The sequence below is a fragment of the Musca domestica genome, unplaced genomic scaffold, assembly GCF_030504385.1.
Source record: "Musca domestica strain aabys unplaced genomic scaffold, Musca_domestica.polishedcontigs.V.1.1 27, whole genome shotgun sequence".
Lineage (NCBI taxonomy): Eukaryota > Metazoa > Arthropoda > Insecta > Diptera > Muscidae > Musca > Musca domestica.
Window position 1 is genome coordinate 5,634,827 of NW_026712286.1, and position 15,151 is coordinate 5,649,977.

The window sequence follows — 15,151 nt, forward strand, 5'->3', positions numbered from 1 at the left end:
AGAGGGGAGATGAGTTTCTGAAAAATAATTCAAATATTTTGAAAGCTTTACTTTGGCCATCTAATAAATGTTCCTTTCCTTCTAAAACATTTGAGGTAAAGTTCAGTTGGTCTTTGTGGTGGTTGTTTGGATATTCGTTTGAATGACTGTCGGGCGTTTGGTTGCTTGGTCTCTGTGGTCTCCAAATGTTGTATTCATTGTCTGTGCCACAAAAAGCTGACGTTTTGAAAAATGACGTTGATGAAAATGCAATTAATTTTTTCTTTTTGGATTGTCTTCTACGGAGTTTTTTCCTCTAGAAATAGGGCAAAAGGGAATTCTGATATTCTATAAGACCAAGAGATATATTTCCAGATGACCAAAGGGAATTCTTAAAGGACAACATCTTGTCTTCTACCTGGTTTTCCAATAGAACATCAATTCGACATCACTCAGAGAAGATAAGGTTGGTCTTCTTATAAAAGTGCAGTTAGACTGGGAGTTCTCGGAAAGGAAATCCCTTAGGAGGTTAGCATCTTTTTAGTAGCTTTTCTTAGAAGAAAGTTGGCTCTTAGAAGCGCTTCCTAAAACGAAAGTAAATTTTAGTTTTTTAGGAACGAAGCTTTGGGTTTGGTTCATTTCTATCGATGAAAGTTGATTTTTAGTGGTTCTCCCCCAAGGAATGATATTCCTACTTCGAAGATTGGTACTTTTTTGTACTAGCTATTAAAGGAAACATACCTTTTCGTATGCCTCCTTCATAAATCGCCGCCCAATGAACGATGCTTTTTTGTACCCTTTCGTGGAAAAATATCTATTTATTTATTTTACCCTCCACCATTCTATGGAGGGTATATTAGCTTTTTCATTCCGTTTGTAACTCCTCGAAATATTCCTGATAGACCTATAGAAGGCTATATTTTCTGGATCAGCGTAAAATTCTAAGACGATTTAGCGATGTCCGTCTGTATGTTTTAATAATCTTCGAACAAATTGAGACAGAAGGCTAAAATTTCGCCCACATGTGTATTTTACAGGTGTATTAGGCAGCTTAAATTCGTAAATAAGCCATGCCGGTCCACGCCTTCGTGTAGTCCCCATATATCGGTACTACATTCTTCAATGGAATTTTCTGAAATTCTACACAAGGAGTTTTTTGTGACTTAAAAAGAGCTGTCTATATAGGCCCACGATATCGTATATCCCCCATATATCGGTACCTCCCGATATTCGGTATTTTGATGATTTTAACCACATTTTTTAATGGAATCGTCTGAAACTCTGCACAAGGAGTCCTTAGGGACTACTTTACCCTCTGAAAAAGAACTGTCTATATAGGTCCACGCTATCGTATATCCCCCATATAACTGTACCTCCCGATAATCGGTACTTTGATGATTTTAGGCACATTTTTTAATGGAATTGTCGGTAACTCTACACATGGAGGTCTCTGTGAGTACTTTATCCAGTGGAAGAGATTTGTCTATATAGGTCCAATATATCGTATGGCCCCCATGCAATGGTGCCCTCCCCCAATATTCGGTATTTTCATGATTTTAGCCAAATTTTTCAATTGAATGGTCTGAAAATACACACAAGGAGTTCTCTCTGAGTACCTTACCACCTGGAAGAGAATTATCTATATAGGTCTACGTTTTGGTATAGCACCCATATAACGCTATCCCGAGATATTCGGTATTTTGATGGTTTTTGGCGACATTATTCACCGGAATTGTTTCAAATTTCGTATTTGAGGATGTTAATGGGTACTACAGCCTTTGACAAAAAATTGAGCTGGGAATACATAAAGCGCTTGTTTGGCTGGCTTAAGTCATCGGCTGGCTTCTTCGGAAATGAACAAAGGGGCCTAGGGCCAAAATCGACCTAGGTCAACCTAAAACTCCTTTGTTCATTTACGAAGAAGCCAGCCGATGACTTAAGCCAGCTAAATATGCGCTTTATGTATTTCCAGCCTTACTTATGCAGGTCCACGTCTTCGTGTAGCTCCCATATAACCGTACCTCTCTTTATTCGGTATTTTGATGATTTTACCGACCTTGTTCACTCGAATTTTTTCGAATTTAGTATTCGAAGTTGGTAATGGGTACTACAGCGTATGAAAAACAAAAATTCGTATGCATGTCCACGTCTTCGTATGGCCTCCGTATTAAGGTTATCATTTAAACGGTATTTTTCGGGATTTTTTGAAAATTTTCAAATTTTCTCCAAATGGTGGAGGATATTACTTGTTTGTTTTTGTACAACATCCCAAGGAAACGGACAATTTTTAAAACAATTTCCAAAAAAAAAAAAAAAAAAAAAACAGAAAAAAACTCTTGCTTTTAGCTTTTCTAAGGAAAATATTTTTTTTAAATAATTTTTTAGTACATTTCCTAAAATGAAGGAGAGAACTTAACCTCAAAGTAAAAGTAATTGTTTGTAACTTACGGGAGAGTTACTTTTAAGTACCTTCTAGAAGTTTTAGCTTGAAATTGTGCTTCTTAGTACTTTAGTAGCAATAGAGGGGTTCTTTTTAGTACTCGTCCCTAGAGGAACGGTGCTTTTAGTACATTTTCTATGAGGATTTTTTTTAGTACCGTTCCTCTGAAAAAAGTGTTCTTTAGTACTTAAGGAGAAAGTTACTTTTCAGCAAAAAGGGGGAAAGCATATTTTTAGCATTTGTCCTAAAGGGATTAGGTATTTTAGTGCTTAGGGAGAAAAAGGCTTTTAAGTACTTGTCCCGAAAAGAGTGCTTTTTACTACTTCCCCCCGCCAAAAGAAATGACCCACTTTAATAACATCCTACACATGCCAATTGTGCCATTTTACACCGGTCCTTAAGAGGAATGTTTAGTACCTGTATTTTAAAGTACCTCAGGACAGACAGTACTTTTGTGTTTGAGTCCTTTATGGGAAAGTCACTTTTCAGCAAAAAGGGAAAGCGTTCCTTTTAGTATTTGTCCTAAAGATATAAGGTATTTTAGTCCTTAGAGGGTAAGAGGCTTTTAAGTACTTTTACCCGAAAAAAGTGTTTTTTACTACCTCCCCCAAACAAAAATGTAACATTTTAATAACCTCCTACATGTAATTGTGCCTTTTTGCAGCGGTCCTTAAGAGGAAGTTTTAGTACCGGTACTTTAGAGTACCTCAGGCCAGACAGTGCCTTTGATGTAGAAAATACCACTTGGCCTTCTCACAAAAATTCCAATAATTCCCATTATTTTTTTAATTAACATTTCAAAATTTCACATTGTAGTGCCGGGAGCAAGCACGATATACACACTTAGTTTAGTAAACACTAATTAACAAATTTTAGTAAAGCCAGACGCTGAAAATACGCTTTAGTCATTAAAACAAAACATTATAGTTTTAAGTATTTCTTTCTTCAATTTAAAATTGTAAACTTTCGTGTTAAAAAAAATACTCAATAAATTTGAATTGAAAAATATTAAATGTCAACTCCTATAAGTATGCTTTAATTTTAAATTATAAATAAATTTTCTCAAGGAAGACCATTTTCTAATGTCGCAAATATACCAAACTTTCTCGAAAACATCAACATACCATTTTCTAAAACACCAACTCCTACAAGTATGCTTTAATTTTCAGTTAACATTACTTAAAGTAAACGATTACAACTCCCGTAGCACAATTTCTTTAAATAAATATGTATTTATATCTTTAAGCACTTCCCTTTCAAGGCCACCGCATGTTCGTTTGTCCTTTACCAATCCCTATATCCTTCAACATCGTATATCCTTATCTGCCAGCAGCTTTGCTGTGTTTACACCATAGGGACTCTTTAAACATTAACTTTCATCATAAAATATTCTTAGCTTCGCAATGATGACTTTTGGCTAAGGGGAGACGAGTTGCGAGAATATCAACATGGGAATTGAGAGAAACAAAAAAAACCTGAAAAGTGACCTTGTGCCCACACACTTTTACTTTAAGGATTTGGTATTTACTTTATGGAGAGTTTTGGGAAAAATAGGAGTTTAAGAAATAAAAATGGCTTAAATTGTTTATTTTAAAGTTTTCTTTTAGGCGTTTAATATAAAATTGTACGTTGTGTGATAAACACAGAAGTAAATTGCCATAAAAGGGATGATAATCTTTGAGGTGTATAAAATTTATAAAGAAGGGATATTTATAGGTATAAATAGGCAAAATTTGTGGCATACTTTCAGGAGTGATATTAAAGTTAGTTGTATTTTTGATAGACTTTCACAGGTTATATTTTATTAAGTTTTGTTAGAACAAAATATTTAAAACATAATAAAATTTAAAAAATAATACTCACGACTATATTGTAATATGCTAACAACATTGGAAAGCGTATTGCATATACTAATAGCTATGAATGTTCGTCCTTGCTCCCTGAAAATTAGAATATTTTTTGATATTATTTCAGAAATAAAAAAATTATTTTTGTAATAATAACTTTCAAAATTTGTTACATACTTTTAGGAGTTCTATTCAAATTTAATATACGTCAACAAGAAAGAATCCGTTTCGGAATTGATCACTAAATAATAAACTAACATTATGTTCCAAAATTTTATCATAGGCTCTTCTTTTCGAATTCCCAACATATGTAGAAGCATACTTTTCGGCGTTATATATTCAGCTACACTTATAATATTAAAAGGAATTACTTCCAGAGTGCCATACTGAAAATCACCCTTATATGGTATAATATTAGTTGAACCCGTAATTTCATAAGGGAGTTTTTACTTCAGTGTTCCTATTTAAATATGTTGGTCTTTAAACATCTATTTTAATGTATTTTAAATTTATAAACAAATATTGTAAATTAGTGCCCACTCCTTTTGTTTGATTTACCCCTGGGCATACTTGACACTTGCCAGAACACTTAAGCACACTTGTTCGGTGAGCCAATGCAGCTCCCCTTTAATTGACTTTCATTATGCTAAGTAATCCGCTGCTGAAAGGGGTTGATTTTCAGCTCAATCTCATTATTCATTCCATTTATTTCTTTTGTCAACAGGGTTTTAAATTACTTGAATTTTGATTTGAGTATTTCACTTTCGAGACGATAATATACCCAGAAAAGGTAACGATTCCAATAAAGAAAATAGTGTCTTTCATCAATTTTCCCCAGAGAAAACGTGCTTTTAGTACATCTTCTATAGGGGATGGACGAACCTAACATCTTTATAACTTTTTCCACAAGGAACGCTAATTTTTTTGTAACTTTTTATATCCTCAGCCATATGGTTGGAGAGGGTATATCATTTAATACGGCCAAAACGTGTCTCTTCAAAATAACGGTTTTGGAAACTGGGTCTCTTTGGACCAAATCCGTTTCATTATACCCTATGCTATATGGCTCGAGAGGGTATATATCATTTGATATGGCCAAAACGTGCCTCATCGAAATAACGGTTTTAGGCCCTAGGTCTCTTTGGGCCAAATCCGTTTCAGAACATTTGGAGTCGATCTAGCGATGTCCGTTCGTCCGTCCGTCTGTCTGGCTGGCTGGTGCACTCTGGAAGGGAGTATCCGATTTGGTCTAAATTTGATACATCGTAATATTATTATCAAACTTAGATCGAGTTCGGAGATAGGCAATATCGGTACATTCCTTCTGGTACCTCCCCCACAAAAGTTCGAAATTTTCAAAAAATATATTTTTAGCATAGAGAGAGAAAGGATAATCGGATTTTGCTTCAAATTTGCAAATCCTAATATTTGCACCAGTTCTAGGTCCGCCAAATACCTCCTCACAAAGGGTCAAAATTTTGAATAATTACAACTCTCATAAAATGTGGTGTAAGAGTCCGATTGTCTTCAAATTTCACACCTCCCAATATTTATATTAACCAAAGGTCTGGTGTTAAGATGGAATATATCGGTCACCTCCTTCTGATACCTTCCCCCATAAAATGACAATATTTTCAAAGAAAATAATTTACTGCACAGAAAGAGAAAGGATAATCCAATTTTGCTTCAACTTCGCAAATCCTAATATTTGCGTCAGTGTTACAGCTGGTGCGATAATGGACAATATCGGTCCACTCAATCAGGTACCTCCCCCACAAAGAGTCAAAATTTTGAATAATTACAACTCTTATAAAATGTTATGTAAGAGTCCGATTGTCTCCAAATTTCACACATCCCAATAATTCTATTAGCCCAAGGTCTGGTGTTATGATGGAGTATATTGGTACACTCCTCCTGGTACCTCCCACACAAAATATCAAAATTTTCAAAGAAAATTTATTGCACAGAAAGAGAAAGGATAATCCGATTTTCTTCCAACTTTGCAAATCCTAATACCTGCGTCAGTTGTAGGTCAAGTGCAACAATGGATAATATCAGTCCACTCCTTCTGGTACCTCTCCCACAAAAGGGCGAAATTTTGAATATCCATTGAACTCATAAAACGCGGAATGAACATCCGATTCTATTCAGACTTGGTACATCTCAATATTTCCATCAAGAAAAGACCTTTTATAAAGATGGTAGAGATTGGACCATTCCTCCTGGTACCTCCCCCACAAAGGTTCCAAATTTTGAATAAGCAAAACGATAATAAAATACGAAATAAGCATCAGGTTCTCTTCAAATTTTACACATCCCATTACTTCTACTACCACAAGATCTGGCCTGAAGATGGAATATATCGGACCACTCCTTGTGGTACCTCCTCCACAAAGGGTCAACATTTTGAATATCCTTGATGCTCATAAATCGCGAAATTAACATCCGATTCCATTGAGACTTGGCGCATCTCAATATTTCCATCAACAAAAGATCTGTTATAAAGAAGGTAGAGATCAGTCATTCCTTCTGGTACCTCTCCCACAAAGGTTCCAAGTTTTGAATAAGCAAAACGATAATAAAATCCGAAATAAGCATCCGATTGTCTTCATATTCCTCACACTCCATTATTTCTACTAACACAAGATCTGCTGTGAAAATAGAATATATCGGTACACTCCTTCTGGTATCTCCCCCAAAAAGGTTCAAAATTTTGAATATCCCTGAAGCTCATAAAACACCAAATTAACATCCGATTCCATTCAGACTTGGAACATCTCAATATTTCCATCAACAAAAGACCTGTTATAAAGATGGTAAAGATCGGCCAATCCTTCTGGTACCTCCCCCACAAGAGGGTCAACGTTTTGAATAACCAAAACGATAATAAAATCCGAAATAAGCATTCGATTGTCTTCATATTTCACACACGCCATTATCTCTACTAACACAAGATCTGCTGTGAAGATGGAAGATATATCGGTACATTCCTTCTGTTACCTCCCCCACAAAAGGTCAACATTTTGAATATCCATGAAGCTCATAAATCGCGAAATTTACTCAATATTTCTATCAACACAAGATCTGTTATACAGATGGATTACTTTTTTTGGTACCTCCCCCGATGCCGGTAAGGGGATTTATTGAATATTTTTCCTTTGAAAGAAAGTCTTTGAAGTACCTTTCCATTAAAAAAGACTTATATTTTAGTCCGTTTTCTCAGAGTAAAGTTTGTTTTAGGTACCCTTGATTATTAAAAAGATATAGAATTTAATTTTTAATTCGTATTTTTTGAAATCTCTTATTATTCCATTTTCTAATCAAAATTTTCCCCTCCCCTTGTCTTTACAGATCGCACCAACAATGCCGAGCCGGTGGAACTTTGTCGCAATTGCCCGCCCAATTACGAAGTCGAATCTTTACCTTCCTACACCATTGTATCGGGACTGCCAACCTATGATGATGCCATTGAAGAATTCCGCAAGGCCGGCATAATTCTCACCCCACCAGTGCCAATTATTAAGATTTTCGAATCGAAAGATTCCAAGGATATACTCAATATTGAAAGTGGCGGCGGTAATGATGGTGATAATATTTCACTGAACTCAACGAACAACAACTGCACCTGTGGTGCAAATAATAACAACAACAACAATTGCACCAGCAACAACAACATATCAAATATCAGCACCAACAACCTGCTGCTATCGCCCAACAACAATACACAATTTATTGAACTAACTCCTGAACAACTGGCCCATTTGTCACAGAAACGTTTGTCTTTGCAAATTGCCTTCCCACAACCGCCCCTGGCTGGGCAATTCCGTCGCCATTCCCGTCCACGCATTGATATGCGTAATAATTTGCTAAGATCTCGCATGGGCAATATTCCAGCCTTTGAGGGCCTTCCCGAGATACATCGCAGTGCGTCCACATTCTCGCTGGCCAATGAGAGAAATATCAATATGGCGTTACACATGCAGCATAGGGGTTCATTGTTTTGAGTATGCGATCCGACGATGATGTAAAATGACGAGAGAGAGAGAGAAAGAGAGTATTTTTCATAGATGTTTAAGAAACAACTTGTGTATAAATTTAAGTTTTATTTTTTTAATTTATGGCAATGTTCAGTTAATTATTTACTGTGACGTGTGTGTTAATTTAAGTTCATTTTTTGTAAATATAAATATTATATATTTAATATTTTAGCTTTTCGAAAATATGTAGCATAAGTTAATAAAACAAAAAAACATGATATAAACCTCCAGAGACGAGGGCAATGAAGTTCTTAAGACAATTTTTAAATATTGTTATTTTTGTTATCTAAAATAGGCACCTAAAAATATGCCCCACAAGGTATTTATATTCTTGATCAGCATAAAATTCTATGTCGATTTAGCGATGTCCGTCTGTGGAAATCACTCTAACTTCCGAACGAAATAAAGTAGGTTGATAAAATTTTACTCAAATGTGTATTATGTCTGCAGGACTTTTGATATTGAAAACGGGCCATGTAGATAGACCGGAATTTTTTCAAATTTGGTATTTGAAGTTCGTAATGGATACTACAGCCTAATACAGAAAATTGTCTGTGCAGGTCCACGTCTTCTTATAGCCCCCATATATATTCGGCATTTTGATGATTTCAGTTACATTATTCATCGATTTTTTTTCAAGTTTCGCATTTGAATATTGCAATGGCTTATGACACGCCTTTGCAGGTCCAAGTCGTCTCATATGTCCTAATATTTTTAAAAATTTTAACAGAATTTTTAACTGATTTTATTTTTTTGAAAATTGCCAAATTCTTTCCAAATGGTGGAGGATATTCACTACTTATTTTTTTAAGCTAGGAGACCCTTATATAGAACATTTCAAGTGGTCCGCTACTAAAAGAATGCTCTTAAAGGAATCATAGACTAATAAAAGGCCAAATAACGTGTCTTTCTTTGATATAATATGCTTAAAAGGTGTTCTGTCCATAAAACCGATATCGCCTTCTCCTTATATAAGTTCCCTAATAAAAGACCCTATAAAGGTTGTTCTGCTGATAAATGTTCTTTTACGGGTCTTATATTGATATAAGATCCTTGAAGGGGTATTCTACTCATAAAATGCACTTCAAAGGAATATTCTACTCATAGAAGGTTCTTTAACGCCTAATAGTAGACGCATCATGGGGTCTTCTACCGATGAAGGGCCCTTCAAATGGTCTTTTGCCAAGATAACACCCTTCAAAGAATCTTCTGCGTATACAAGGCCCCACAAAGTGGATTCTACTCATAAAAGACCCTTCAAGAAATGTTATACTAAAAGAAGGACTTCAAAGAGTCTTCTAATGATAAAATACACTTCCAGAGGCACTCTACTGGGAAAAAGTCTTTTCAATTAGTCTTCTACAGATAGGAGACCTGTCAAGTGGCCTTTTACTAATATCCCTTCCAAGGGTTTCCTCAAATATAAAACCCGTCATAAAGGGTTTCCTTTAAAGGAATCTTAAATTATGGGAAAATACTTTAAGATATTTTCCACTTATACAAGACCCCACAAGGTGTATAAAATATCCTTCAAGATACTGATAGAAAGTCTTCAAAGAATTTTCTATTGATAAAATACACTTCCAGGGGTATTCTACTGGACAAAATGTCTTTTCAAGGGATCTGCTACATATACAAGATCTATCAAGTGGCCTTATGCTAATGTGAGACCCCTCAAAGTGTTTCCACTAATAGAAGCCCATTTAAAGAATCTTCAATCATCGGAAGACTCTTCAACCCGCAAGTTTGATTCTACTGATTACAGATCCTTCAAGAGGTCTTAAACTGACAGAAGGTTTTCAAAGGGTTCTCTACTGATGAAATACACTTCAATGGATCTTCTACTGAAAAAAAGTTTTATAAAGGAATCTACTGATTTTCTACTGAGCAAGGCTGTTGAAGTGGCCTTTCCAAAAGAAAGACCTGCCAAAAGGCCTTTTACGAATATGAGAACTTACAAAGGTTATTCTACCAATTAAAAAGACCCTTTATAAGGTATTCCACTTATAGAAGCCCCTTTAAATCATATTTAACTAATGAAAGGCCCTTTAACTTTTTTATATCTCCTTTGTGAAAAAAAAACGAATATAGTGTTTAGACTGTCCTTCAAAAGGATATAGGCATGTAAATAACATTGATATTATGGTTGTTGTCAATGACAAGACTTTGTGGATTTACAGTTTGTGTTACTAAAGTTCAAAGCTTTCCAATTAGCTTTCGCTTATACATTTTATTGTGAAGAAAGCTGCAACAGGATTCGAGGACTGTAAAGTTCTCCAAAAGGGAAAGGAGTTTGCAAATGAATTGATTACAAAAAAGATTCAACACACATTAGTCTGTCTAGTCACCTTATTTGGGAAGTTGCAAATTTTTAATAATTTTAGGTCTAAATGATTCTATTGAATGAAGGTGAGATGTTCAGCTTAATATCCTCACAGTAAATAAAACAATTCTACTTTAATATTTCAAATATATTTCTAGGCTCTATCATTTGGGCGCCACCGTAACTGGTCTAACATTTGTTGTTAAAATGGGAACTGTTTCAATTTTTAATGGGAACGAAATGAAAGGATTTTCTTTGTTATGTAACCTTTTAAAACTTTCCAGAATTTTTAAATGCAGAAACGTTTTCTAGTATTGAATATATGATGAATATATTAATAGCATTATTATAGCATTACAATATTATATATTTTATATAAAAAGTCTTACTTAAAAATTATAAAAATTTTTATAAGTACTTGAAAGTATTTAAATGTTAAATTTATAAAAGTCACACCACATATGGCTCTTACATGATGTGTACGCAAGCCTCAAAGATCCCTTTCTTATATCCATAGTTAGAATCAATAAAAAACTTAATAGTCCTAGGGATCAATTCTGATATCATTGGGTCTACACAAACTATTTTTGATGATATAGAGATTTTCACACCTTCTTTGGAAATAAAAAACAATTAAATATTCCTATATCATTTGGGCGCCATTGTGGTTCGTCTTCCATTTTTTTTGGGTAAAATAGGGCTGCAAAGAAACATACTGAATAGGTTCTCTTCATTTTGTCTTCTACAACTCTAGATGAATTATTCCTAAAAAGCGTTAATCTATAACTGCTTGGGCGCCAGCATAATTGAAACACATGTGTATGTTTAAAATTAACATTTTACCCCACCTGACCTTTTGGAACGTGACAGGTGTCACATACATATCATTGACAAGTGCCTCGTACATATCGTAATAGGCACTACCTATTACGTACAGTTACACAATCATTCGATTTTTGCATTTCACTGCTTTATTTATTGTGCTCAACTAATATAATTCTCATTCACCTCGTGTCACCTGAACCTTTAATGCATTGGTATTTGCTAATTGGGGCGAGCTACTGCAGGGAGCCTGTTACCCAAATTGTTGGTTGTCGTTTACGACGGGTGTTTTTAACGACTTTTGGAAAGGCGTCGCATAGTGGAAGCCATGTCAATTCATAACACAGAGACTTCGGTTTCCTGTACCCCCACCGAGGTTTGCGTTCCTCACAGAGTCTTCGGATCCCTGTACCACATTTCAATGTGAAGAAAGCTGCAACAGGATCCGAGGACGGTAAAATTCTCCAAAAGAAAAAGGAGTTTGCAAATGAATTGTTTACAGCAAGGGTTGTGACGATTTTGTAGGCCATTCGACACACATGAGTCTGGTCACCTTATTTGGGAAGTTGTAGAGATTTAGCGATACACTTTGTTATTTCTAATAATTTTAGGGGTAAAGGATTCTATAGAATGAAGGTGAGATGTTCGGCTTCATACCCTCACAGTAAATGAAACAATTCTACTTTAATATTTCTAGGCTCTATACCGGAGGCCTCGGTTTTTCGTCCCACACACAGACTTCGGATTACTGTAGCCCACGAAAGCTTCGGCTTTCCGTCCCACTCAGAGACTTTGGATTAATGTACCCCACGTAAGCTTCGGCTGACTGTCCCAATCAGAGACTTAGGTTTTCTGTACTCCACGGAGGTTTCCGTTCCCTACAGAGACTTCGGTTTACTGTACCCAAGGGGGGGCCTCTAATTCCCTGTCCATACAATTATGGAGTAGTTTGTGATCGTAGCTCATAGAAATAGTATTAATAAAGCATAGCATCATCGTTCCCGATCATCAACCAAATTCCCGAATTTCATCGCATCTTCGTTCCCGATCATCAACGGAATTCCCGAATATTACCCCATCGTCGCTTCCCGACAATCAAACGGAATCCCGAACACAATCGCATCGTCGTTTTTGATCATCAACTGAATTCCAGAACATTACCATAACGTCGCTTCCCGATCATCAGCAGAATTCTCGAAACTCATCATATCGAAGGGTTACATTTGAACTCAAAAATTGTAAGGAGTGCCTTAAAATAGTAGTAGTTTGTGATCGTAACCCGCAGAAATAGTATTAATAGCGCATCGCATCATCTTTCCCAATCATCAACCAAATTCCCGAACTTCATCGCATCTTCGTTTCCGATCATCAACCGAATTCCCGAACATCACCGCATCGTCGTTCTCGACCATCAACCGGAATTCCGAACATAATCGCGTCGTCGTTTTCAATCATCACCCGAATTTCCGAACATTACCATATCGTCGCTTCCCGATCATCAGCCGAATTCTCGAAACTCATCATTTCGAAGAGTTACATTTGAACTCAAAAATTGTGAGAAGCGCCTAAAAATATGATTTTAATATGCTAAAGATAACGGTGGAAAAACTCACTTTACATATGACTCTAACATTATGTGTAAACAACCCTTTATGGGGCTTTCAAATTTTTAAATCAAAAGATTGCAAAACTACAACCATTGAAAAATAATTGTAAATTTTATTTTTTTTTTTTGCTGATTTACAACATTATTCTCCTTGTCCTTGGTCAGTTGCTACAAAAAACGAAGAAAAATCCCCACACTTAAATAATGAGGTTATTGCACTGCCAGCAACAAAAACAAGTCTAAACAAACAAAAACTATCCTAGCAGCTTTGGTATAATTTACGATTTACCATCAATTATCTTCTTGGCTAATTTTAGTCCCACAACGCCACGGCAAATAATCTAGTCTAGCAAAGCCGCCGCCGCCGCCACCGTCCAACTGATAAAAGCTAATTGTTCTAATTTGACTTGTAATCAAAACATAGACATTCACAGTAACAACAACAACAACAACTATCGTACATGCAACAACTTTCACCGACATTACTTTGAACTGACGTGTCCTTTTTTCCGGTAGCTATGATTATTCAATTCATCTGTGAACGGAAAACGGACAAACTAGTCGGACTTTGTTTCATTCCTTCATTCATTCGCTCACTCAACACTCCATTTATTGTGACGCGTGCCTTTCGCTTGTTCATTCGTTCGTTTCCTTTGCCGGTTAGAGACCGTTCGATAAGTTTTTGGCAACATAGTTTACAAAAGCAATTTATAAATAAAAAAAAATAAAAAAACTGCGTTTGAAATGTCGGAAATTAAAAAAATATTTTCAAAATGAAATGAATGATTCAATGTCTAAAAATGGTTTATATAAATGAACATGGTACAAGTGTGTGATTATCGTTTTTTTTTTCGTTTTAATTTGTGTTCCTTATATTTGTACATAAGCCGGAAAAGGCTCTCCTGGCCGAACTTTCGGCGTTTTAAAAATATAAACGAAAGAAAACCGCCTCAACTTTGGTTAGTATTTTTTTGATTTTTTGCTCTCAAACAGATCAAAAATTTAAAAGCGAAGAGGTCGAGGAGTTCTTCTTCCCCATTCACTTTCGAATCGACATGAATAAACAGGCTCTAGATGATGATAAAAAGTATAAAAACCGTTTGGAACTCAAAATTATTTCATGAGAGCTCAGGGAATATGTTTAACCTTAAATCCTTTGAAATACTTTAATTTCGACTGATTGAGTTCGTAAAATTCGTAGTAAAACTTCTAGGCGAACGTTCTGCTGCCCATGCATGGAAATATTTTTGTACTTCGATTTTTTTTCTACAAACGAAAATTTCTTTTATACCCTCCACCTTGAAAATATTCGTCATAGACCCCATAAAATATATACAGGGTGAATTCTATTGAATGAAAGCAAAAAATGTCGGAAATAGCATCAAATTTTAGAATAAGTTTAGAAATTATTCGAATTGGTCACCTTAGGCACGAATTATGACATTCAAACGGCCAATGAAACCGTCACTCGTTGCCCGAATGTTGTTCTGCGGTATTTTGGCCCATTCCCGGGGAATTGCTTGTTTGTGGTGATCGACACTTTGGTATTTTTTAGTTCCAACCTTGCTTTCCCAATTACTCCAGACACAATAGTCCAACGGATTGGTATCTGGAGATTTTGGTGGCCATTGTGCGCTGGAACTGAAGTGAGGAACCTGATTTTGTAACCATTCTTGGGTGGCGCTTGCTGAGTGCGATGGTGCTGAGTCCTGTTGCCATGTCCAAGGTCTGCGGCCAAAATGTATACGTGTCCAAGGCTTTAATACACCCTCCAGAATATTTTCGCGATAATATTTGGCATTTATTCTGATTTATTCGGAGAGCGACCATTGGCTGTTATGGGGCCTACACCCCATCCCCATGGCCGGCGCTTGAGTTCTGGTGGCCAACCGAAGGTGCACATTTTCAGCTGACCTCCTTGGCAGGTAAACACGAGCGGATCATTTTTTTTGTTTACAAACTGCATGACAACGAATGTTTTCTCATCGGAGAAAACCAAATTCGGCAGTTCACCATTCACCACTTTCGGCCAAGCGAAGCAACTCTTTAGCTCTTTTGAGTCTATTTTGTTTCTGTTGCGGTGTAAGTTCTAGCACT

General features: G+C 36.0%; 1 protein-coding gene across 3 annotated transcripts in view; it reads left to right on the forward strand.

The window, feature by feature from the left end:
* LOC101893674 (protein commissureless 2 homolog) overlaps positions 1–8,402 on the forward strand; it is an 88,656-nt gene extending 80,254 nt beyond the window's left edge. For 2 of the 3 annotated variants that reach the window (XM_059124019.1, XM_005175802.4), the window contains exon 3: positions 7,618–8,371. In XM_059124019.1, coding sequence (XP_058980002.1) covers positions 7,618–8,270 — 653 coding nt within the window. In that variant the 3' untranslated portion in view covers positions 8,271–8,371. Of the gene's footprint in view, positions 1–7,617 lie in introns of all 3 variants that reach the window. The other variant, XM_005175803.4, reaches the window with a different exon arrangement.
* Positions 8,403–15,151: the final 6,749 nt, after the last annotated feature.